The sequence below is a fragment of the Hemicordylus capensis genome, chromosome 14 (assembly GCF_027244095.1).
Source record: "Hemicordylus capensis ecotype Gifberg chromosome 14, rHemCap1.1.pri, whole genome shotgun sequence".
Classification (NCBI taxonomy): domain Eukaryota; kingdom Metazoa; phylum Chordata; class Lepidosauria; order Squamata; family Cordylidae; genus Hemicordylus; species Hemicordylus capensis.
The window spans coordinates 12,600,516-12,625,837 of record NC_069670.1 but is presented as its reverse complement, the minus strand read 5'-3'; the positions used below and the strand labels follow the sequence as shown (position 1 = coordinate 12,625,837).

The following is a 25,322-nucleotide window of genomic DNA, read 5'->3' as shown; positions in this document are numbered from 1 at the left end:
CTGCCTGAAACCTTGGAGAGCCGCTGCCAGTCAGAGTAAAAAGTCCTGAGTTCGATGGGGGCGGGGGTGTGTGTGTGCTGTGACTTGGTATAAGGTACCTTTCCATTTCCCTCTTGCACTGAGCTACTGCATCCAGCGTAACTGACGACATCAGGGAAATCCTGGTCAGTTTCACCAGCGCTTCATCATTTGGGGACGGCACCAGAGCTCAGCGGTGGAGTGTCTGCTCTGCGTGAAGAACCTCCCAGGTTCACTCCCCAGCGGCATCTCCAGGGAGGGCTAGGAAAGAGGCCTGCTCTTGGAGAGGGGCTGCCAGTCAGTGTAGACAACACTGAGCTCGATGCCCCAAGGGCCTGACTCAGTAGGCAGCAGCTTCCTAAGGTATGGGGCCGTAGCTCAGGTTCATTGCATCTAGGCTCAATTCCTGGCAGCATCTCCAGGTAGGAGAGAGAGACTCCTGGGAGAGACTCCTGCCTGAAAGGCTAGAGAGCCAGTCAGGGTGGACAATCTGGAAGGGGCCACTCTGCCAGCATCGGCAGCGGATTCTGCCAGGGTCCTGCTGGGCCTTCACACAGGGCAGAGCCAACAGAAGAAGCGGGCAGCATCGCAGAATACCGAGCAGAAATGATAAAACCAGATACCGCTAAGCACATGAAAGGAAAGGAGGGCCTTCGAGTCGGTGTCGACTCCTGGCGCCCACAGAGCCCTGTGGTTGTCTCTGCTAGAATACAGGAAGGGTTGACCATTGCCACCTCCCACGCAGTGTGAGAGGATGCCTTTCAGCACCTTCCTAGATCGCTGCTGCCCGATACAGGCATTCCCCATAGTCTGGGAAACAAACATACCAGCGGGGATTCGAACCAACAGCCTCCTGCTCTTGAGGCAGGTTACTTCCCTGTGGCACCATTAGGTGGAGCTATGCACATAGTGTAATGTCAGCAGTATGTATCCTATCTTAGTATAACATCTGTCCATCTTATAAAACATGCCGCAATCCGAAAGAGAGCATTAGAACTACGGGTTTTGCAGTTCTCAACATCCATCAACGCTGCAGGCATTTCAAGTGGTATTCAACGGGGCGCATCCAGTAAGCTGTACAAATAATTACCTTTGGACATTTATAGTCATCTCTCAAGAGATATACAAAAAACCAATATAGACCTATTATTGGATACGGTTCGGTCATTACAAATTTTGTAATGTAGGGAGAGACTCCAAATGTAGGGAGAGACTCCAAATTTTGTAATGTATTGCAACATGTTTTAGAAGACCAGAAAATGTTATACTAAGATATTTATTTATTCGATTTCTATACCGCCCTTCCAAGAAAGCCTCAGGGTGGTTTACAAAGAGAATTGATAAATAAATAAGGTGGATCCCTGTCCCCAAAGGGCTCATCAGACAGACACCAGCAACAGCCACTGGAGGGGTGCTGTGCTGGGGGTGGATAGGGCCAGTTGTTCTCCCCCTGCTAAATACAGGAGAATCACCACGTTAAAAAGGTGCCTCTTTTCCAAGTTAGCAGGGGAATATGATATATACTGTTTACATCACACTATTTGCATAGCAGGATCTGTTTTTATCATTTTTGCTCTTCAAACGGGGCGGCATAACTCGGGAAATTCTCCTGCACAAGGCCCCACGGAAACAGGAAATGGGGGCCCATGGAGCTCTGGGAAAGGACAAGATGTGGACAGCCAGGCTGGGAGATGGGGTGGCAGCTACCCGGGGAAAGCACTTCAGCGAGGGTCAGGCTCCTCGACTCCACCATGAGGACTAAACGCCTGACACCAGCTTGCCTCACCTGTCATGAGGGGTGACGAGTTTGGGGGGGTTCTTGAGGTACTGCTTGAAGCGCAATTCGAACGCCTGCCCGATGGTGCTGATCACGTCTTGGGCCAGCCCCTCGGGGCACTCCAGGATGTGGCAGGCTGTGAGGGGAGAGAGAGGGAGAGAAGCAGCATAAATGCAGGGCCTTCTTGGGGTGGCCCCTGCAATGGTGGAATTCTTCCTTCATCAGAGAGATGGACAGCTCCCTCCCTTTTAGATCAGGGCTGCACGCCTTCTGGCTGTTTTTCAACCCAGCCACCGGGGCCAAGAGAAAGGGCTGATGGGAGTTGCAGACCAACATCGGCAGGAGAGCTGCAGTGGTGAATCCCTGCTCGAGACATACACTGAAACCCATTTTTAGAGAAATTCTGGAAGGCATTTTAGAACCTGATCTCCCCCAACTTATATCTGCCTGGTTTGAGGGCTGCTTCCTTGGTGATCGGCAAGGTTTTCATTTCTGTATGGATGTCTTATACGTTTCCTTTTTATTTGCAGGCCATTTGGATAACTTTGGTTGAGAGCGGGACACAGACAATAAGAAATCAGCGGCCATCAGCCCAGAGAGAACTGGACCCAACTGATACCAGACCTGACGCGGTGTCCAGCTTCATGATTGCACCTGGACTTTGGACAGCGCCAAGTACTCTGGGCTGAACTAGGCACTGTGATGGGAACGTGGGGGGTTCCCAACCCAATCCCACCCCCCTGGAAACACTGATGTAGAAACTGGGGTCCAGCAGCAAGGAAAGAAGGCCGGTTCGACCGAAATGCCGAATCTTACCTCTGTGATTGACGGGGTCTTTGGCAACGTAGGCAACGTACTCAGCTGTGTCCTGCAAAGAGTGACAAGAGGAATATCTCGGAGGGAGGGAGAGGGAGAAGGAGCTACAGGGCTGCCTCCCCACTGCTAAGCAGGCCCCACCTTGGTTTGCATTTGGATGGGCAGCCACAGGTGAGGGCGGTCTGCTGGAAGTCCTTCCCCTTAGGGGATGGGGCTGTCGCTCAGTGGCCCAGCACCTGCTTCGCACGCCGAAGGTCCCAGGCTCAGGTCGGACTGAGCCTGAAACCCTGGAGAGCTGCTGCCAGTCAGTGTGGACAGTGCTGTGTTTGGGCGGGCCAAGGGTTTGACTCAGTAAAAGGCAGCTACTGATTTTCCTAAAGTGAGGTTATTCTCTCTAGTCCCACCCACCCTCAAGCACTGGAAGCCTCCAGTCTCCCCTCTGGCTTCCAGCAGCAGCTCAGCAAACGTTAACACCCACGAAGCCCATGTGCTTCTATGCGGACCTTTCACGCCACGCAGACGAGACACTTCACTCACTCATGCACACACCCGCAGAGTCGGACGGAGGTCCCAAAGGGGCTCAGTTCCGCGCTCCTGCAGAGTCGTGGCATGCGTGCAGGCAGCCTGCTCGGCGGCCACGGCACTCAAACCCCATACCCTCGCCAGGTGGCGCACTCACCGGATCGCCTCCGGACGCGAATGAGATCGACTGCATGTGGTGATTGGCAATGATCTGGCAGGAGGAGAAGGGGAGAGGGGAGTCAGGGGCGGGGGCAGCAGGAAGCCCAGACGCCCCTCCTCGCCCTCCCGGCCCGATCCTCCGCGCACCTGTTTACAGTCGGACGCCATGAGGTTGAGGCTGCTGGTGGAGATGGTGAGCGTGATCGGCATGCCGGCAAACTTCAGGTTGCTCTTGCCCAGGATGGAGTTGAGCGAGCGGCCGCAGGGCTGCCGAGAGAGAGAGAGAGAGAGAGAGAGAGAGAGAGAGAGATGCCAGAGTTAGAGGCGAGGAAAGGTGCGGAGGCCAAGGAGGCGGGTGCCTGCTTCCCCCACAGGCAAGGCAACTTCTGAATTCGAGAAACTTGAAAGGGCACGACTGCAAATTTTGCACGATCGCAAATTTTGGACTGGGTCCGATGCAAAGCCAGATGTTGGTTTCGGGTCCTTTGGAATGTCGAGATCGGAACCAATCTGATCCGAAACTGGACCCCCCGCCCCACCACCAGTGAAAATCCTCATAAAAGTCTATGGGGGGAAAGTTTGGAAAAAACACCTCCACCCCCATAGGGTGGGGGGCATGTTAGAAAGAGAGCTCTGAACATTGGCACAGAAGGAGGTAAGGATGGCCTGACTGTGTATTTAATTACAAATGAATCCGACCATCTGTTTTTATATTACTTTTTTTTTTTTTTTAAAGCAAGCCGGAAATTGTACTCACAGAAAATTGTGGAAGAAAAGTTATGCCACATCTGAGAACCGCAGGGGAAGTGATGAGACATCCGAGAATGCACCACTTTCATTTTTAAAGGGTGAGTAAAATTACTGGCTTAAAATACTTTCTAAAAATTTACAAATAAATGCATGGGCGGGTGGGTGGGCAGAAGCCCGAAGATGGTTTCCCCCAACCCTGCGGCTGTGATTGGAGGTGCTGGGAGACTGCTTGGCAGCCCCCAAATTCCCTGAATGGTGTCGTAGACTATGAAGTGGAGTTCCAAGGACAGGTTCAGATTATCTCCAATTTTGCCCCCTAAGCAGCCTATATTCTGCGATGATATCTATAACAAGAACAACAACAACACTGACAATAAAATCCAGCCATCCCAGGTCCTTGGGAAGGACTCGATGTCTGGATAAAACAAACCAGTCAATTACACCTGTCTGACTGTGTAAACAAGAAATAAATGAATGAATGAATGAATAATAAGACACAAGAGTCAGGCAGGGGGTGGGGAGGATAAAGGGGTAAGATAAGGGGGGATGGATATCCCAAAGGACTGGGAACCGGGGTGCAACGGGTTGAGGATGAGGAGCTGAGCACAGCCTCACTCAGCCCTCTTCTGGACATCTGAATCTGCCAACTGGAGCCTAGATCTGGTCGTCCACAACCACCGGCCCGGATTGGCAGCAGCTCCCCAAAGGAGAGCCTTTCCCAGGTCTGCTAGCTAAGGCAAGTGGCAGCTGGAGACTGGAGCCGGGAGAAAGAAACAAAATCAAATCAACCAGGCAGATGGGGAGGAATGAGAGCGAAGATAAGGGGACGGGGGACGCATACCAGAAAGGCAGGGTAGGGCGAGGAAGAGGAAGAAAGACCGGGGCGGGAGGAAGGACAGGGAGAGGAGCTGAGTGCATTTCCATCCGTCCACCTTTGTCTGCGTCCATTAGAGGGGCCGTTATGGTTATCTATCGATCAGCCCTGCCTGCCGCGGGTCTTTATTGCAGCCGCCCGCCCGCCCGCCATTTCCCAGCGAGGGGCAGGCTTGGGAGGAAAGGGCAGCCGGCCGGCCTGGAGACCTCGATTCCTGCCGGAACAGCACAGACGCAAGCGCCTCGGCTGAGAGGCTGCGTGTGGGGCAAAAGGGCGCTTCCTTTGGCCTGCCCTGGATCTCCAGCTGGATCGTCTCCCCTGGGGGGCCTCCAGACCCAGGGTCAGGCCAGAAAAAGAAGGGGTGTGTGTGTGTGTGTGTGTGTGTGTGTGTGTGTGTGTGTGTGTGTCCCTATCCATCCGGAAGCGTCTCACCTTCCTCCTGCGAATGGCTCCTTTGGCCCCGGGCACGGCTTCACAGACCAGGCCGATGGCCTCCCTGGGCAAGATGAGAAAAACGAGATTGGTGGGAGACTGACCCTCGACTCAGCCCAGCTATTCCTGCCCCCTAACACACACACCCCACATTCTGGCAGCTCCCGGAGGGGGAGATCTGTGCACCGAGAGCCCCAAAGGAGCAGAGGGCAGGGAGTCGGAAATGCACACTGGGGGGGGCGGGGAAAAGGGGCACACCTTTTTGGGTGGACCAGGCACAGCTGGGCTCCTCTGGCCCTTAGTACCCTTATGAAGGGAGAGGGGGAGGCGTGTGTCAATCCTGGCACCCCAAAGGGTTTGAGGTTTAGAGAGCAGGAGAGTTAAGCAGCTGCCGGGCCTCAGGGGAGTGGACCCGGCTGCGGGCGTGCCTGTTCTGGGTGCGTCTCCCGATTGGGGAGAGGCCGATACTGAGCTGGGACCCGCGAAGAGGCACACCGGAGCCTCATGAGGAGGGTGGGGGATTCGGCATCGGCAGAACGATCGGGCGTTTGCCCGGTCAACGGAACGACTCACGAGAAGCAAGGCCAGGGCGACGGCTTTGAGGGAGCCAGACCCCGAAGCCGAAATCCGGATCCGAGAAGTTTCCTTCCGTGGAGCAGAGCCCAACCCTCGCCACACACAGAGTGCTGACCCGTGTCCCCCGCAGCAGGGATTCCCCGTGGTTTGACTCCCTGGCACCCGGGCAGAGACAGAGCCGACACCCTCAGGGGGTCTTTCTGGGCTCCCGGGGGTCTTTCACCCCCTCGTCCCCTTCTCCCTGCACGGTTTAAGCGGCAGCCGGGCACAGAACAGGGGGCAGGGAGGAGCAGCCAGGGTTGCCGGTGGGGGGGCATGGTGGGGGGGGAATCAAGCCAGGGGACTCGGGACGGTACCCCTTCCGCCCCGCTCCTGCTGGTCTAGATCCGCTGGGCTGAGCAGCATCTGGGAAGAGAGGCCCGCACACACACACACACACACACTCGTGTCAGCACTAGGTCAGGGGGAGGAGGGCGATCGAGCGAGGCCCGTTAATATTTGATGATGCTATATAAATGCTTCCTGTCTTTAGCAGATTAAAATTGGAAGGAAAAAAAAGCAAGCAAGCAAGCAAACAAGCAAGCAAGCACACACACACGCTGCTGGCAGGAGTGCGGCGCTTGGCTGCCGACGCTTCCCCATCTCCGGCCACCTCTTTGCAGACCCCACGTCTGCCCGGTAATGGACACGCTGACACACGGCCGCCTCCTCCCCGACTCTCCCCCTCTGCCACCACTAATGGCCGGCGCGGGGATCGGCGGGGCCCGGTGTGGCTCCGTGGCCAGCCCCTCCGCGGCCAGGGCCGCCTGCGGCCCCTCTGGGTCGGCGCTGCCCCACCTCTGGAAGAGACGGGGAGGGGGTCTCCTTCCTCCCACCCAGAGCCGCAAGAGAAGGAGGTGCCTCCCGCAAGCAAGGCTGATGGGAGGAGCCAAGCCCAGAGCGGCAACTCACGCAGGGACCCAACGGGGAGCCTCGCAGGAGGGTGGGCTGCTCGGCTCCAGGAGTGCCGGGGCCATCCAGGCATGCCCCGATGCAGGGAACGGGCAGAATCAGCCACCCCCAACAGGAGGGAAGCCTAGAGGAGGGACTCACTCAGAGACCCAACGGCTGGCCTCCTCCGCTGGCAATGCCTCCGGGTCTCTGCAGCGGAAGCAACTGGATGCCCCAGTCCCGCCGCCGGGCTCCCCTCTCCCCCGAGCCCCGCGAGGGCGAGGAACAGCCGGCAGCCAGTCACACACAGAGAGGCAGCAACCTCTCCCGAAACTGACCGCATCGCGGGCGGCCAAACCATTCAGCCCCAGCCCGCCCTCACCTGGTGACCTGCGTCCTGGTGTTGAAGTCGAGCGCCCGCATCGACTGAAGCACCTCCACGCATCCCATGTACTGGCGGAGGAAGGGGGAAAATAACACTTGTTAGCTCCAAAGATCCATCCACAGGAAGTGACCGATCAGCTTTGGCCCGCCCACCCACACCCCACAAGCAACAGAAGAGGTCAGAGCGGAGGGCGCAGGAACCGAAACGTCCCATCACGCCCCTTACAGACGATGACGCCCGGATGCTATCCCACCGGACCGCCTCCCGTCTTTTCTCAAGGGAGGTCTTACTCGGAGTTGCTTGCATGCCCGATAGAGGCCAAAGCTCAGTGGCAGAGCGCCTGCTCTGAGGCAGGAGGAGGACCCGGGTTCAGTCTAGTTAAAAGGATCTTGGAACGCAGAGCTGGGAGGGCTGCTGCCAGCCTGGGAAGGCAGCACTGGGCTAGCCGGACCAACGGCCTGACTCGGTCAGGCAGGGGGAGTCGCCATAATCAGTGAGAGCCAGGCCACCGACACTGGACGGAGAAGACAGAGGGAGGGAGGGAGGGACTGTGCCACTGGGCACCTGCCAGGCTGGGCCTGTGCCAGCAGGAAGACACAAAGCCTTCAGAGACGCCAGCACAGCTCGGGAACCCAGATGAGTCAGAGAAGAGGAAGGCAGCAAAGCCGCACCATCAGCTCAGCCCTTCTGCAAAGGGCTCTCAGGGCACCTTCCGTCCGGTGATCGGTCGCGTTTGTGGCTTTGTCTTTCCACCCCAGAGCCAAGGGCGGCAGGACGCAGAGTTCTCCCACCTCCACCACAGGCCTGCAAAGCAGGCCAGGCTAGGCTGAGAGAGAAAGGCAACCACCACTTACAAGGAGCCCAGAGATTTGAACCCAGGGCCCACTCCTCGCATCATGCCATCACGTCATAGTGCCTGGCTCTACACGGCAGCATAGGAAGCCGTCTGCCAAGTCAGACCCTTGGCCCATCTAGCTCAGTATTGCCTGTACTGACTGGCAGCGGCTTCTCCGAGGTTTCAGGCTCAGGGGTCTTTCCCAGCCCTACCTGGAGATGCTGCCAGCCAGGGACTGAATCTGGGGCCTTCGGCATGCAAAGCAGACGCTCCGCCCCCGAGCTCTGTCTCCCGTATAACGAAGCTGCCTTGTGCCCAGTCAGACCGTTTCTCGGTATTGCCTGCTCGGACCGGCAGCAATTCTCTACGGCCCTCAGCAGCCTCCAACCTGCGATGTTTCTAAATCAGAGGTGCTGGGGGTCGAACCAGAGTCCTGCTCGGCACAGGAGGAGCCATAAAACCCCTCCCGTGCATCTGGTGGGGCCAAAGGAAGCTGGCAAACCCAGTTCTCCAAACCGTCCCAGCTGCCTGCACGTCCCTCACTCGAGACCACAGCCCAGAACGCTGACCGGGGACCACAGAGAAGACCCTCTCGAGCCGCGGTCCCCGCAACAGGGATGCCCAGATGTTGGCAACTACAACTCCCATGACTCCTCGTCAAAAGCCACTGCAGCTGAGGATGCTGGGAGTTGTAGTCTGCCACATCTGGGAGTGCCCGTGACAGGCAGCCCGGCCGTCAGACGCGGGGGCAGGATGGCTCCCCAGTGGGAGCGACAGACTCGGGGCCCTCGACGGAGGCGGGGTGCAGCCTCGGAGCGTGGCCTCCGGTTCACAGCTGGCTGGGGGAAACCAAGTCAGGCAAATACAGAATGTTCATAAGGCACAAGACGGGCTGGCCAAGTCATGCTGAGGGTGGAGCACTCTGCACGTGGTCAGAGGCGCTAGTTGCCAGCACTCCTCTGCACCAGACCTGCTCAATTTAGCCCCACCCACCCCCCGCCATTTCTGGACTACAGCTCCCATAATCCCCAGCCACAGTGGCCCATAGCCAGGGGTTATGGGAGCTGTAGGCCCACATCGGCAGGCGGGCCAATGTGGAACAGCCCTGCTCTGCACGTTGTGTACATTAAAGAGCCCTCCTGCGGGACCAGACCATTCAGGCCAGCGCCCCATTTCCGGCGGTGGCCAACCAGGGACGTCGGCGAGCCACCTAAGATGGCAACGCCCCTCCCCTGCTCTTTGCCTGGTACTGTGGGGCAGAGAGACTGCCTCTGCCCATGGAGGCTCCATTGAGCCCAGAGCCACCGAGAGACCGCCCCTTCTCCGCGAATCCCCCGAGAGCTCGTTCCAAGGCAGCTCCGCCCTGGTCCGGCCTTGCTCTTTCCCAGTCGCGGCAGAGAATCGTTGCCTATTAAGTCAGCCGCCACAGCGCCCGGGCAGGGAATGACCTCCCTTCTGGATTACCGCTGCTCCCCAACAGGCTCTGGGCGCACCCCACGGCTCTGGCATTTGGGAAGCAAAAGGTGGGGCGGGGCTCTGGTTTGCCTGATCTGCCGGCCCTCCCAGCAATCAGCGCCGGTGGGGGGGGGGGCGCCAGCATCTCCGTGCTGCGGCTGGATGTGTGCCGTGCCCCGGGGGATGGATGCCTGGACGCAGCCCTGTCAGAAGCAATCATGTGGCTGAGTGGAAGGCCTGGGCAGATGCCTGGCGGCCGGGCTGCCTGCTCCCGGCCGGGGAGGGTGGGCGACCCAGTTGCAAGTCCCGAAGCGGGCCTGACCCACGGGGGCTGCCGAGGGGGCGGGGGGAGAGAGAGTCACACCCAGCGGCCTCCCGGGACCCCACGCTGAGCCCGGCGCGGTCCGAGAAGCTGCCTGCTCCCGAGCCAGACCCCTGCTTCAGCGGGCTCAGTGTTCGCCGGAACCCCTCCGGTTCGGAGAGGCGCCTCGCCCGGCCCTCCCGGGAGATGCTGCCTGGGACCTCTGGCAGGCCAAGCTGCCGGACCGGTCTCCTAAACTGGCTCACAGCCCTGCTCGGCAGGCACCAGGTCCCAGGCTCGAGCCCGGACATCCGTAGGTGTGGCTGGGAGGAGGCGCGGGCCTGAAACGCCGGAGCGCTGCTGCCGGTCCGGGCAGACCAGGCTGAGCTGGATGGAACAAGGGCCCGACTCGGCAGACGCTTCCCGTGGCTAAGGCTCTAGCGCAGCGGGAGAGGGTCTGCTCTGCCTGTGGGAACCCCGGCAGCATCTCCAGGAAGGGCCGGGAAAGACTCCTGCCTGGAACCTTGGGGAGCGGCTGCTGCCAGCCAGAGCCGGCAACCCTGAGTCGGACGGACCACGGGCCGGACTCGGCTGGCTGCGGCCGCCCCCTCCTCTCGCCACGGGCCCTCCCCCTCTCCCCGCCCCGCACACTCACCCGGACGAGGTAGGAGACGCCGGGGCCCATCACCTTGTCGTCGGGGTGCAGCCAGCCCCGGCTGGGCTTGTTGACGAAGCTGCCGTGCCGGGTCCACTCGTCTCCGCCGAGCTGGCCGCCCTCCACCCGCATCTTCTTGCTGCAGCTCAGCTTGTTCATGTCCTGGGGAGAGAGGGCGAGAGCCGCCGCTGAGTCCGGGAGGGGAGAGGGGGCGGCCGGGCGGCGGGGGGGCGGCTCCTCCCGGGAGAAGGCCCGCAGGCTGAGCAGGGTGGCCGGGTTGGAGAGCTTCAGGTTGGCCATCTTGGGGAAGAAGGAGCAGAGGGTGGTGGGGCTGTCCTCCGACTCCGAGGAGAGCTCGCCCAGGGGCAGCATGGGGCTGAGCGAGGAGGACGACAGCGAGCCGGGCAGGGACGGGGCGGCCGCCGGCAGGGGCTCCGGCGGGGAGTCCCCCTCGGCCGCCCCCGAGCCCTCCTCCAGGGAGGACAGGGAGTCGTTCCGGAGGTGGTTGTATTTGCTGCGGGGAAGCAGATCCATCCCGAAGGCGGGCGGCGGCGGCGGCAGAGAGAGCCTATGCTGAGGCGGGAGGCGGCACGGCAAGGGCTGGCCCCGGGAAAGTCGGCGCCGGTAGGAACAAGGCCCCCCGCCCGGGCCTGGCCGGCATCGCCGCTGGGAAGAGAGGAGCCGGGCTCCGGGGGCAGCCTCCGTGCTGCGGGCCCTCGGCGGGCGGCTACGGCCAATCGGTCGCCATCACAGTGCCAGAGCCAGCAGCCCCCCCGCCGGCCTGAGTGAGGACCCCTGGGCGGCTGAGAGGGGGAAGGAGAGGGGCTGCTGGCCGGTCCCACGGCTGGAGCCAGAGAGGAGAGCCGGCCACCGCTGGGCCACCTGTTGGGTCCCCCCCTCGGTCCTCGCTGCCCGCCGGACACTGGAAGCCTCCCGTTCCGTCCAGCGCCGATCCCCGGGGAGGCTGAGGGCCGAGATTGGGCGGCGAGCCGGAGGATCCGCCAGGCGGGGCAGGTCCTTGGGTCTCCCCTGGAAAAGCCCAGCGGGGCGGCGAAGGGACGCGAACAAGGCGGCTCTGTAGTCGGGAGGCCCACGTGTCAAGGGGCCGCGGCGGGGCTCTGCTGGGGGCCGGCGGCCGCCGCTGGGGCCGGGCGAGCCGGAGGAGGCATCCCCCCCAGCGAGGCGGGAGATGCTCCGCAGGGTCCCTGGCGGCGGAGGGAAGGCTGCGGGTCGGCGGCAGCCCCGGTGGTCTCGAGGCAAGGCACACGGCTTGCCAGCCCCGTCTCCCCCTCCCCGGCTGCAGCTGCCTCCTCCTCCTCCTCCTCCTCCGCTGGAGCCGGGGCTAATTGCCAGCGCTTCCTCCTGCACGGGCTGCCTCCGCTCTAAGTGGCTGCGGCTCCGCTGGGGGGGGGGATGTGTGGGGGGTGGAGAGAGAGAGAGAGCACGCAAGCCCCTGCCACCGAGGGAAGGGCAGTGCTGACTCACACAAGGCGCAGCTCCTGCCCTCCGTGCAGAAGGGAGGACCAGATCTGGGGGGTGGGATGGGGGGCGGAGGTCAGCGAGCTTGGCCCCGGGGAGGATGGGGTTGGGGGTTGTGCAGAGGGGACACACACACACACACACACACGACACACACCAAGGTCACTGTGTGTCTGGCAGCTAGTGGGGAAAGAGCGTGCCATGGGAAGGTGCACCCCCCCCCCCCGGAAGCCGGAGGCAGAAAAGCGGGGCAGGAGGGAGAGAGGTGGGACGATTCCTGGTTATGTAGGTCACGGGGGTCTCGACCCAATTCCAGCCTGCTGGCTCCACTCCACGCCCGGCCAGCTAGGCTGTCACCGATTCTGCGTGTCTACGGAGCCCGTGGACGCATTCCCTTGCTAATAACCCCAACAGCGCCGCTGACGACGACGACGAGCCTGCGAGGTAGGCTGGCACGACTCGCCCTGTCATGTGCAGGGGGGGGGGCTTGGGGCCAAGGGAATCCTGCCCAAGGAGTGTGTGGGAGAGGAGACCTGCCGGGGCTGGGAGGGACGTCTCGGCCCACAGCTCGGGCTCCTCGGCGCTAGGCTGCACGGAATTGCTCCTCAACTGCCGGCATCCGCAAGACAAGAACGGAAGAGCAAACCTGGATCTAGGTCAGCACTCTTTCTCCCACGGCAGCTATTCCTCCAGGTCCTGCAGCCACTCCAACAACTGGTACGTTAAAGTAGACTACTTCTGAACATGGAGGCTCCATTTAGGCGCTGGGGTAAAAGCCATCGACACAGCTATTTGTCTCAGTCTCTCAGCCAGTTCCTGCCACCACATCCTGCGGCAGGGAGTTCCGTAAAGGAATCCTCCATATATTTATTCATATTTGCCCTGACGAAGTTTCAAAAAATCGCATTCGGGTATTTGCATTCTTAAAGACAAGAGGGCAGCCGATGGCGAGAGAGGAGTGCTTTGAGGCAATCTTTCCTCCGAGACCCAGGTAGAGGCAGGACTTGAACTCTGCTCCCAAAGCCAAGCTGCCCACAGCCTTCGCCACGCCAGCTTCCAGAACAACCACCCAGCGAGCATCTCATTCGCTGCTCAGCACTGCCAGTGTGGCGGGGTACCTCCTGCGACCGCTCAGCCTGTCCCACACGACAATCGAAGCTGCTGCCCGGCCCAGAACTTAACCTTCTCAGAATCTTGCTTAAATCACATACCCAAGTTGCTAGTCCTTATGGGACAGTCCGCAAGCGGCGCTGGGTGAAACCATCAAAGCCAAGGAGCAGGGGTGGGAAAGAGCCGAACTGGACCTCCAGCCACTGGGCAGAGAAAACAGGAAACCAAGGAAGAGCTGAACTCTCGCATTCCTAACTCAGGTCCACAGCTAGCTAACCTGGGGCAGAACACAGTGAGCTGCCTTCTACTGAGTCAGACCCTTGGTCCAGCTAGCTCAGGACACTCTGCTCTGACTGGCAGCAGCTCTCTCAGGTTTCAGGCAGGAGCCTCCCCCCAGCCCGACCTGGAGATGCTGCCAGGGATTGAACCGGGGACCTTCTGCACACAAAGCAGACGCTCTCCCGTGGAGCGACAGGCCGGCCCTACCTTCCCCCAAGAAGCAGGGAGTCTCTCTCACCAGCCAGCTGCCAGAGACTTGGCCGGCAGCCACAGGCTGAAGCTGGAGATGGCTTCCTGAGCAGCGGACGGACGTCCAGCGAGGGGGAAGGAAAGTGGGGGGAACGGGGAGAGAAAGGGCAGGGCAGAGCGGGACCCGCCTTCTCCTTCCTCTGCGGAAGAAGGAGGCACGAGCTGGAGCCCCCCTTGGACCTCGGGAGAAGCCAGGAGACCCCCCCGGGCAGGGGAGGAAATGATTCAACGCTCCAAGGGCATCCACTTCCCAGGGCCGGGGAAACGGGAAACAGCGCTCCGTGGGGGCCCGACATCGCCCACGGGCCATTTACGGCCGGGGACAAAAGCCAGGCCTGGTTGGGGTCCCAGGGCACGCGGGATCGCCTGCCTGGAACCTGGGAGAGCTGCTGCCAGTCAGAGCAGACAAGCCGGAGGGACCAAGGGTCTGACTCCGTACGAGGCAGCTCCTCCCTGTTCCTAGTATTTAGGAGATGGGGCCGCAGCTCAGTGGTGGAGCCCCTGATTTGCAGGCGGCGGTGGTGGCGGGTCCCTGAAAATCCCTGGCAGCATCTCCAGGTGGGGCTGCGAGAGACCCGTGCCGGAAACCTCAGAGAGACGCTGCCAGTCAGTGCAGACAAGGCGGGACCCGATGGACCCAGGGCCTGACTCTGGAGAAGGCGGCTTCCTCTGTTCCACCATGGATGGGGTCTTGGGCAGAGATGGGGAGATCTGCTCCAGAGGATTCCCACCACTCCAATGGCCACACCCAGGCCTGGCCACAGGTAACAGGACTGCCTGCCCTGCCCTCAGGTGGTGGGCAAAGGAGCCCCACTCACCCCCTTTCTCCTCCCAACTGTCTTGCGAAGTAGGTTAGGCTGGGGGGGGGCGGAGGGGGCCCTCACTGCCTTATACAGAGTCAGACCCAGAGCCCATCAAGCGCAGCCGCGTCGACCCAGACTGGCAGCAGCTCCCCAGGGGTCTCTCCCAGCCCTACCGGGAGATGCTGCCAGGGAGGGAACCTGGGACCTTCCACATGCAGGCAGATGCTCTCCCAAGTATCTTACAGCGCTCACATGTATCCACCCATTCAAATGCCAACCCAGGCGGCAGACCCTGCTTAGCAAAGGAGACCATTCATGCTCGTGACCACAAGACCAGCTCTCCTCCCCAAAACAAATGTTTTAATAAGAAAAAGTGGCTCCAGACAGTAATTCCACACACACAGAGTGCCGACAGATAGGAAGGCCACCCCACGCTCGCTCGCACAGCAGCGCCCGGCCCCAAGGGGAGAACAAGCCCAGCTGCTGCCTCCTGCCCCCCTTCTGGCCAACCTCCCCACGGCGGCTACCAAAATAGCAACGCTAATTGGACATGTGCTTTTGACTCGCAGAAATTTGGAAGGCAGGAGTCACCTTTCCGTGGCCTAGAATATTATTAACACTTTGGGGTTGGACAGCATGTCAGAGCAGCCGAGAAAGCTCCGCAGGCATCTGCTCAGCAGTTCCTACAACAGCCCTGCGGTGTAGGCCAGATGTCACAATACCTCCATAATCGGAGAGGCTAGGAGAAGAGCCCCAGCCCTAAAGCCACCCAGTTAGTTCGCAGTTACCTGTATTTACCCCAAAAGAAGACAGGTCTATCAGTGGTGACTAGTCTGGTGGCTAGAGGCCACCTCCAGCCTCAGAGGCAAGATGCCTCCCAATCCCAGTTGCAGGGGAGCAACAGCAGGAGAGAGGGCCTGCCCCTCTCAGCTCTTGCCTGTGGGCTTCCCAGGGGCATCCCCCCAATTTCAAAAGTCAAACAACTTTAAAAACCTAGACTTTGATTCAGGTAAATATACAGTCGGTTGAGATTTGAACCCAGGATTCCCCACGGTCACATTAATTCCTTGCATGATTCCAGAAAGTGCTCCTGCCGCCTCAATCAGCTTCATCCTCACAACCATCACAGAAACACAGGAAGCTGCCTCACACCGAGTCAGACCTCTGGCCCATCTAGCTCAGCACCGCCTACTCCGACCGGCAGCCGTTTCCCTCCTGCCCTACCTGGGGATGCTGCCAGGCCTTCTACGTGCGAAGTCGCTGCTTGACCACTCCACGAAGGCCCTGGCCCCTGTACAGAAGGGGGGGCTCAGACGGAAAGAGATACTGGCCCCAAAGCAGGCAAAGAGCTTCGCATCTGAGGGCGACTCCGACCCGGGTCTCTCCCGCCCTAGTCCAACACTCTAACCACTGAGCCACGGGGCTGTAGGGTTTGCAATCCAGCCCCACAGCCGCTCTTAACAGATCCCCCCCCCTCCGTATGGCAAAACACCTCCCTAGAAAAATCACAATGCACTGTTTTTGAAAGAGCAGGCATTTGTTGGAGACTTTTGGAGAGATATGGGGGGAAATGTGTCTGCGCAGCCCTGAGGCCGCGTCGCTCAGGGATGCCAGAATCCTCTCCCAGCGGAAGGATTTCCGAGGCCTACAAGCTGGCCTCTCCTTGAGCCTGGGCCCAGTCGCCCCTGAGCACGCCTCTAGAGACAAGCCACCCAGGGCAAAGGGTCTCCTTGCACCCACCCAGCAGCCCCCCAGCCCAGCAACCGCCAGATGCTGGGCTGTGAGAGAAGGCGGGCGGGAGGGCCGGGGGACCACCCTGCCCTCGGCCCAGCAGGGAGCTTGAGAAATAGGGCTGGGAGGGGAAGAGAGGCAATGCTCCCTGCTGGCCCCCCACTCCAGCCCCCTCTCGTGGAGTCGTGACCCACGGAGGAGGAGGAGGAGGAGGAGGAGGAGGAGGAGGAGGAGGAGGAGGAGGAGGAGGAGGAGGAGGCCTAGCTCTACCTTCTGCAGGGGGAGAAAAGGCTGGAGGGCTCACTGACGAAAGAACACAAAGAAAGAAGGTAAGAGCATGGGCTGAATGTGAGAGAGGAAGGAAGGAAGGAAGGAAGGAAGGAAGGAGAAAGAGAGAAAGGAGAAAGAAAGAAAGAAAGAAAGAAAGAAAGAAAGAAAGAAAGAAAGAAAGAAAGCGAGCATGGGCTGAACATGAGAGAGAGAGAGAGAGGAAGAAAGGAAGGAAGGAGAAAGAAAGAAAGAGAGAGAGGAGCAAGGGAGAAAGAAAGAAAGAAAGAAAGAAAGAAAGAAAGAAAGAAAGAAAGAAAGAAAGAAAGAAGAGCGAGCATGGGCTGAACATGAGAGAGAGAGAGAGAGAGGAAGGAAGGAGAAAGAGAGAAAGAGAAAGAGAGAGAGGGAGCAAGGGAGAAAGAAAAGCAAGCAAGCAAGCAAGCAAGCAAGCAAGCAAGCAAGCAAGCAAGCAAGGGTTGAATGTGATATGGTGGGGGGGGGAGAAAGAAAGGGAGTGAGGGAGAAAGAAAGGGCATAGGTTGAACAGGATATATGTGAGAGAGAGAGAGAGAAAGAAAAAACAACCCAGGGCTAAATCGATAAGCCAAAACTACCTCTGCCCTCCTGAATTTCCTGGAGGGCAGAGAGGCTCCCTGCCTTGTGCTGCTGGGAATCCACCCCCCCTCCACCCACCCCACTCCAGCCCTTCTCCCCAAGCTGGGCACTGGGAGGGCGGCAGAAGGGAGCAAGAGGGCTGTGCCCCCTCCTCCTCCGGGGGGCCGGGTGCTGCGTTGGGGCTTGCAAGTTGCCAGTCCAGACCCAGGGCCGAGCGCTGCTGAAGAGGGAGGGAGGGAGGGAGGGAGGGCGGACCACCACCACCACCACGGCAGCTCGCGGGGCCCTCCACCGTGCCCCCCAGGGAGGGGCAGCTCCCCTTACCGTGTATTCCATCACGGGCGGGCGACCTGGACCGCCGACAGACAGCCCCTCTTCCCGGGAGTCAGACCTGCGGTTCAGTGACAAAGAGGGGGTTAGTCAGGGCACGCACTGGAGAGGGGGCCCGGGGCAGGAGAGGGCTGTCCACCCCCATGTCCGGACGCTTCGTTTCCCGGTGGCAGCTCAGGGGCGAGGGTGGTCAAAGGGCAGAGTGGTTACTGCTGAGCTTGAGAGGGGAAGACCCCATTTCAACCCGCAAAATCCAGCCCCCAAGAACTGAAACCAAACAAGCAGCAGCGGACAGGGCCGGGAGTATACAGTGATTCGTGGCGGGAGAGAAGGAGGCACTTTTGAGAATTTCAGCTTTCATTTAAAAAATATATATCCCAAGATTCTAGTCCTCAAGCTGCTCCTGCGGACAGCTGGGAGGCCAGAAGAGGCTCCCTGTCCCCACGCAAGCGAAGGCGAGCCAAAGGAGATTCCAGCGCTCTCATTGCTCAGAGGCCTCAACATTGAGCAAAAGGACAACATCTCCCCCGCCCCGACCTGCACAAGGAATACAGGTGGTCCCAGGATACTGGAGATGGCTCTTATTCCCTTGGACCTGTCCTAAGAACACAGTATCCCCTTTTGCTTTCTGAGAAGATGTCGGAAGTTAAGCCCAGAGGGTCTTCGGACATCTGAAAAAGCTTTCTGTACTCCGGTCTATGGCCGTAATAAAGACTGGGAAAAGTGGTCTCTTGCTGGTTTCCCCGCAGCCTTGGGCTAACGAGTGGGGTACAGCCTTGATTAGGGTCACTGGGACCCCCGCCAGCCCGGAGCCTTGCTGATCTGAGAGATTAGGCCAGGAGGGGGCCAGATCAGGGCTCAGAGGAGGTAGTGCTGGGAGCCTGCTCCTCCCTTTCCCGTCCCAGGGAAAGGCGACAGTAAACAAGCAGTGATTTATGGCCCAGACGCTAAGGCACGGAGGGCTGGACACAAAGATGGCCCGTGGGAGGGGATTCAAATGGGGCCTGAAAACTGCCCCAAGGATGCTACAAAACTGGAGTGAGGGCCATGGCTGGGGGGGTGATAGGCACATTCATGGAGGAGCTCTATCGACCCAGTGGTCGGGACAGCTAAGTGGAGCCTCTGTGTGCAGAGCAGCCTACCTCCAAATTATTATAATTATTATTTATTATCTAAGTATTATTATCTAAGTATTATTATTAATAATCTACATTTTATTTCCCACCCTTCCTCCAAGGAGCCCAGAGCGGTGTACTACATCCTTAGGCTTCTCCTCACAACCACCCAGGCTGAGAGAGAAGGGACTGGCCCAGCGTCACCCAGCAAGTCTCATGGCTGAATGGGGATTTGAACTCGGGTCTCCCCGGTCCTAGTCCAGCACTCTGACCACTACGCCACGCTGGCTCTCAAATGCCAGCTGCATGGGGACCGACAGCAGGGGAGGGCCGTCAGCTCCACGCCTTGGCTGTGGGCTTCTCAGAGGCACCAAGCTAGCGAGTCGCTGGGGGGAGAGGACTGCTAGACCTGTTGGACTTCTGCTCTGCCCAAGCAGGGATCTCCCTTAGTTATGCATCAAACAAAACAAAAAGCACATGTTTGTGTTTTTGAGGAAAAGGTGCAGAAAAACATCCTTTTCCTCACCATGTCACTTCCCAAAACAAACACCAGCATAAATATTTTATCTCCGGGAGCCAAATGTTTGTTGTTGCTCAAGCAGTTTGTTTTTTTTTATTTTTGTTTTTTTTAAGGTTTTGCCAAACAAAGGACAGGCGGCAGGACACAGACCAGGGAGCTGGATCACAAACTGGAGAATTGCAGACAGGGCGCCTCCTCAAAGTCTGCATCAGAACCGGAGATTTTTTAAAGAAATTATTTTTAACCGATAGATCCTGAGTGAGAACACTGGCTGGGAATCTGTGATTTATGAACGCCTGCCAGCCAATACTACCTCTACCCAATCCGGGTCCCCAGATATCACTGCTGGACTACAAATCCCATATTACACAGCCGAGGCAGCTGGGATGATGGGAGTTGGAGCCCAACGCCCCCTGGGGACCCAAGTCCGAAAACTCCTGGCCTCTATCCTGCCTGCTTGGAGGAGACTATGCCAGGATAGCTGTCCTGGCAGGCAAGAACCTTCTTGTTCCTGCCGGCCGACATCTCTGGCCAGCGGAGACGTGGCACTTTCTTCTGCACTGGGGAAGGAGTTGACAAAGGGGAACCTGCTCAGGCGCTGGGGACGAGGGGAGAGCGATCCGACTGAGAGCCAGCCTGGGAAGGTTACTCGCAACCCTCGAATTCTCCCTACCCCCCCGGTAACCCCTGACCCCGGGGAGGAAGGAAAAGCACGCCCAGCTGGAACAAACCCGGGAAAAGAAAACTCCGGCCTCACCCCGTCGGGAAGCGCTCCTCCTCTTCCTCCCGCCGAAATGTGTCCAACTCAAAACCACTCGGGGGCGGGGTGGGGGCTTTGGGGGCGTCGGGGGGGCTTTGCAGGCCGTCCCGGACGGACCAGCCACGAAACCCGAGCCCTCGGCCGTCCCTCTCTGGGCAGGACAGGAGCCGGAAGATGCCCGGCCCACCCGCCAGACTCGGGCTCCTTTGTTCTGCAGGCTGCCCAGGTGACCGGCGGCCCAGCCCGCACGAACGTGCAGGAACTCAGTCCGCCTTGTTTGTTTCTGAGCTGCGCTCGCTGCCCTGGAGGCTTGGCCGGAGTTCAGACGTCTGGGAGGCGTCGGAGGCTGGAGGGAAGGGGGTGCTTGCAGAAGTGCCCGCCTTGCGTGCAGACGGTCCCAGCATCAGGCTCAGCACTTCCAGTTCAGAGGGCTGCAGATGACTGGGCACAGAAAGGCTGCTGCCAGTCAGAGCCCAGTACTGGGCTCTCCCATATCCCTGGCGGGGTTTTCCCGAGCCCCGCGTCTTCTGCCTCCCTGGCATCTCCAGAAAGAGCTGGAGAGGCCCAGTGGCCAAGCAGAGCTCAAACACTGAGCTCTTTCCCGGCAGCCCCCTGCTCTGAGAACTGACTGGAAGCAGTTCTCCCAAGGGCTCAGAGAAAAGCTCTTTCCCAGCCCACTCCAACTGGAGAGGCCGGGGACGGTGGCTGGGACCATCTGCGTGCAAAGCAAGGGCTTTACCGTGCTCTCCCAAAACAGGTGATTACCCTTATCCCGAGTCGGACCGTAAGTCCATCGTGCACAGCACTGTGCTCTGACTGGCAGCAGCTCTCCAGCACCGATCTCGTCTTGTTAGCAAAGATCCTCCACCTGGAGATGCTGAGGCTTGAGACTCTCTCAATTAGGGATGTGTACGAACCAAGGCCCGTACACAGGTTCAGTGGCACCAGGGAGCTGCAAGCGGGGTCTTTACAAAGGAGAGCAGGTCCTTACCTGCTCTCCAGTGCCGCATTCAGCTTCCTGCTGAAATAGCAACCCCCCCCCAGTGAATCCATGTGCGGTGCCGGGATGCACATGATGCCCGTGCATGCGCAGGTGCCATCTGCATGATCAGCAACATCATACTGACCATGCAAATGGCGCCCGCGCAGGCTTGAATGCTGCGCACTGGTTTTTTAAAGGTCCTGCTCCCCACCCACCCCCGGCTGTGCCGAGCCTTTGCACGAACTTCGGTTCGGGCACACCCCTACTCCCGACAGGATACCGTGACCCTGAATCACTGCCCTCCCCATCCTCAAAGAGCATTTCCCAAAAACTCCGTCGTGTCCTGACTCAGCAACTGCTAGTTCTGCTTGAGCGCCGTGTGTGGGAGGAAGGGGGCCGCTGGGTTCGAGGAAAAGACGTTACTTGGAAAAGCAGATGAGGAGAGGAAAGACGAGACCCAAAGCCCTGCCATTGTGGGTGCTTCCTAGGAACACAGGATACTGCTTTATACTGAGTCAGACGTCCATCAGGCTTAGTACTGTCCGCACTGACCGGCAGGTGATCTCCAGGGTTTCAGGCAGGAGTCTTTCCTAGCCCAACCAACCTGGAGATGCTGCCAGGAGTGAACCCGGGACCCCAGCTGTGAGATCAGAGGGGGAATGGTGGGCACCCTGACCCACTGCAAATGAATCCCCAAAAGGGCCATTCAGTAGTCTGGCTTACAGCCAAAGGTAAGCCGGCTCAAACCAGTGGCTCACTAGCCCTTAAACGTGCTTTCGCAGAGCTTCTGGCTTCCCCGAAAAACAGCCCACTCTCAGGTCCCCCCACCACCACCCCGTCACACTTCCCACAAAACCAAATCTGTGCTACTGCTGACAATTTGCCCCCGAGCAATTCCGAGGTCTGAATATTCCATCTCACAGCAGCTTAGTGGATCACCAGGAGCAGCAGCAGCAGCATTTCTTAAAAGCTTTTATTTACTCAGCGGGCAGAGCAATCCGGGTTGGGCAAGTCACTAGGTCAGAGGCTGGGCTGTAGAGCCCAAATGCGCATTCCCTGAACTTCCCCAAAAGACGCAGCCCTAGACACCAACCGGAAAGTGAGACTAGACAGCCCAAAGATGGCAAAAATTTGATCTGCAGAGAATTTCAGCCCAAGAAGATAAGAGACACGAGGAACCACCACTTCAGCACCTCAGGAACCACCACGATGCCTCTGACCTGTGCACAGGGAAATACAAGCAAGCCCGATGGCCTTCAGAACAACTCCTTCCCTCCCCAAAGAGGGTTTCAAAAGCTTGCCTTGCAAACCCTCATCCTAACATCTGCCCAAATGGGGTGGGGACCAGACTGTTTACCCTGGGACTTGGCCAATCATCAAGGCATCTAGAAATTTAACCATGGGGTCTAGACTAAGATATTCCAAGGTGGTGTCATTTGACAGATAGTTGTCCCAGGCGGCCTTGCTTCTTTTCCAAGTATGTTACTTGCAAAGGGGGGATAGAGAACCTTGTTTACCCTCCCCCTCCACAATCTCTCTCATTAAGGCTGGTGATTTTGTCAAGCACCCGTTGCCTGCCTCCTCAACCCAAAGAAAATGTGTCAAGGCCTGGTGTACACAGCATGCAGGTCTCCCCCACCACCACCACAAGCAAAATGCTGCTTTACATAAAAAGCTCCCACAAAACTAAATCATCAAGGAGATGCAGGGAGAGAAAAGTCTTAGGAGGTTCCCTGTGGTGTCCCTGGCTGAGTTGCTGATCTGGGCTCGTCTCCTTCCAATCCAGAGGGATGTCCAAAGAGGCGATTCCACAATGAGACCAAAGGAGATGGGGGCTATTCTTAGACTTATAAATACAAAACTTTAAACACACACTCACAACACCCATGTACCTGTGAAGGAAACAACGACCTATTCTTCGCCAGTGCCTGCTCCCCGTCCTCTGTCTATCTTGCAAATGTGTGCCATTTTATATAGGATGAGAAGGAAAGTCTCTGCCCAAAGGGGCTCCCAATTTAATCTTAGAGAGGATAAGGAAACAGGAATAGACTGGAAAAGAATAGGTTATTATTTCACGTATATACACATTTAGGATTAGAAACAACCAAGATCAAGAATTCGGGAATTGGGCTTTATGGGTGACAGACAATGAAAGAGAACACACATCTCTGCTTGGGAGAAGAAAGCTTTCACCAACTCCATCGGGGCATTTTGCAACCTAGTTACTCATGGCTTATTCACGGCCTTCTGAAAAGCCCCCACCCCCAGGAGTAGGGGTTTCACAATCGGGTGGGGCTCATCCCCACAGTCAGGGCTTCCGCTGCCAATCCAGCACAACTGACAGGAAAGGAGCCCAACAAAACTCCCAGTCAGGACACTTAACTCCAAAATAGAGAGAAACAGCCGCCGCGGAGCCAAAGAGAAAAATGACAATAAAAGGACGGGATATTCCTCGATCACAGAAAAGCCAACAAAACGAGAAACAAAAGCAATGCACTAGAAAGTCACAAATCACTTCTCCCTTTTGGACTTTCTGCAGCCGTGACTCTTTGTCTTCCACAGCCACCGTTTCCAGGTCTTAGGAACATAGGAAGCTGCTGTCTACCGAGTCAGACCATCAGCCCTCCTAGCTCAGCATAGCCTACACTGACCGGCAGCGGTTCTCCAAGGTTTTAGACAGGAGTCTAGATGACAAGGGTAAACCCCTCCAGGACTCGACCTAAGACAACCACATGGCTCTTTGGTCGCCGGAAGTCAACATCGACTTGACGGCACACTTTACCTTTCTCAGTCCAACTGGGCGATGGCGCCTGGGACTGAACTTGGGACCCTTTGGCATGCTCAGCAGGGATGTTCACAGACCGTGCACTCTTGGGAGGACGGAGGGAGGTGTTACTTTAAGGGACAGAGAGGGAGCCTCCTACCTGCACGCGCATTGGCCATTCGCGTGGCGATGCTGAATGCGGTTGCAAGGAGGAACGCTGCAGCCCCGTGCCCAAGCTTTTTGGAGAGTGCCGGTGGGCGAAAAGTGGCGGGACAGAGATGGGCAGGTAGGAGGCACCCTCCCTGTCCTTTAAAATACCACCACCACCTCATCCGCCAGCCTCTGAACCGGCTTGAACGCCAGCATTTTTAACTGGTTCGGCCCTCCAGAAGAGGATTGCCGAACCAGTCCCGTGCACATTCCTCATGCTCAGCTCTGCCACTGAGCTGTGCCGCCCCCCGTAAGGCCTTCTTCTCACATACTCAGTGACTGGAGCACAGGAGCTCAGAGCCAGCTGCGCTGTGAACCCGAAGTCCTCAATTCAGATCTCCATCCAATCGTAGCAAGTGATCCTCTCGGGCCACCTGCCGTACGGGCACAATTTCAAAGCTCCCCAAAGAGAGGTGTGGCAAAGGCTCCTGAAGCGGCACAGGCAACGGGGCTCGACACGCACCACATACGTCCCCAAGCAGGATTCTCTTCTCCTTGCACCAGCAGACCGCCCTCCTCTGCCCTCCGAGACGCAGGCAAATGAGCAACCTTAGGGGACCAGACCAGACTAAATCGCAGAGGGTGAGCCCAAGATTAGGGAACCGGCATTCGGACTGGTTAGGTGGGCGGCGGCAAGCGGGGGGGTTAACTTTAAGGAGCTGGGAGGGTGCATTTACCACCACCCCCATGTTTCCCTCGCCAGCGCTGCCACCAAGTGCCTGACGTATGTGCCAGCGATTTTGGCAGGAGCACCGGCAGGGAAAACGCACAGACACGTGGGTGACCCCACCGCTGCTGAACCGCCTGAGGGACGGTTCGTGCACATCCCTAGCCAAGACACCCCAGACTGGACTACAGCACCCATCATCTCTGAGCACTGTAGTACGGTGTTTTGGGGGTGATGGATGGGTCGGGAGTTGCAGTCCAGCCTGGGGGAGGGCTAAAGCTAGGTAGCCTTGCTCCAGGTCGGGGGTCGAGGGGGGCCCACCCACTGTGGCCGGGCTACAGTTTCCAACCCCACCGTCCCACGGCGCCATTTACTCAACCCCCTGCCCAGCTTCCAAGTTCTGCTCGTCTCCGCCCGGCTCTGTGGCCTACCTGGCAGGGTTGTTGTTGCGAGACTTCCGAGCCAGGACACACAGAGACACTCACCCTCGCGCGGGACAGCGGCAGGGAAAGGCCAAACCAGACAGCGGAGCGGAGGGAGAAGCGAGGGGGCGACGGGAAGGAGGGATCGGTGTCACCCACAAGTCAATCACTGCGAGGGGCGGGGCTAGAGGGAGAGGGCGCGTCCGCAGGCTCACCGGGGAGGCGGCACCATGGGGCGGGGGTCCTCAGACAGCGCCTTCCACTCACGGCAGCTCCTCCACAAACTTCTGGGCCGCCGCCGCCGCCCCTCCTGCTCGCTTCAGCCAAGCATTTCCGGTCCCCGCCAGGCTCATTTCCTGTCCCGCCCCTCCGCTTCCGGTCCTGCCGCTCCGCTTCCGCTCATCCTTGGGGCGCCGTTCCTCATGCGTAGGACAGCCCCGCCCCCTTCGCCACTCATAGAGAGAAGCTGACAAAACGACTAGAGTGACTTCTCCCAGGGCCAACTTCCGGGGTAACATTTAATCCCCGGAG

At 58.7% G+C, this 25,322-nt stretch overlaps 1 protein-coding gene across 6 annotated transcripts in view; it reads right to left on the bottom strand.

Moving 5' to 3' along the window:
• SHC1 (SHC adaptor protein 1) overlaps positions 1-25,182 on the bottom strand; it is a 31,613-nt gene extending 6,431 nt beyond the window's left edge. Inside the window, exons 1-9 of one of the 6 annotated variants that reach the window (XM_053278589.1) lie at positions 25,007-25,182; positions 17,346-17,412; positions 10,486-10,647; positions 7,237-7,307; positions 5,349-5,412; positions 3,440-3,559; positions 3,291-3,344; positions 2,612-2,663; positions 1,805-1,931 (exon numbers count right to left, since the gene is read on the bottom strand). In XM_053278589.1, the coding sequence (XP_053134564.1) occupies positions 1,805-1,931; positions 2,612-2,663; positions 3,291-3,344; positions 3,440-3,559; positions 5,349-5,412; positions 7,237-7,307; positions 10,486-10,647; positions 17,346-17,412; positions 25,007-25,023 (734 nt within the window). In that variant the 5' untranslated portion in view covers positions 25,024-25,182. Of the gene's footprint in view, positions 1-1,804; positions 1,932-2,611; positions 2,664-3,290; positions 3,345-3,439; positions 3,560-5,348; positions 5,413-7,236; positions 7,308-10,485; positions 11,857-17,345; positions 17,413-19,743; positions 19,787-24,800; positions 24,939-25,006 lie in introns of those variants that run through there. The other 5 variants (XM_053278590.1, XM_053278591.1, XM_053278592.1 and 2 more) reach the window with 5 other exon arrangements.
• Positions 25,183-25,322: the final 140 nt, after the last annotated feature.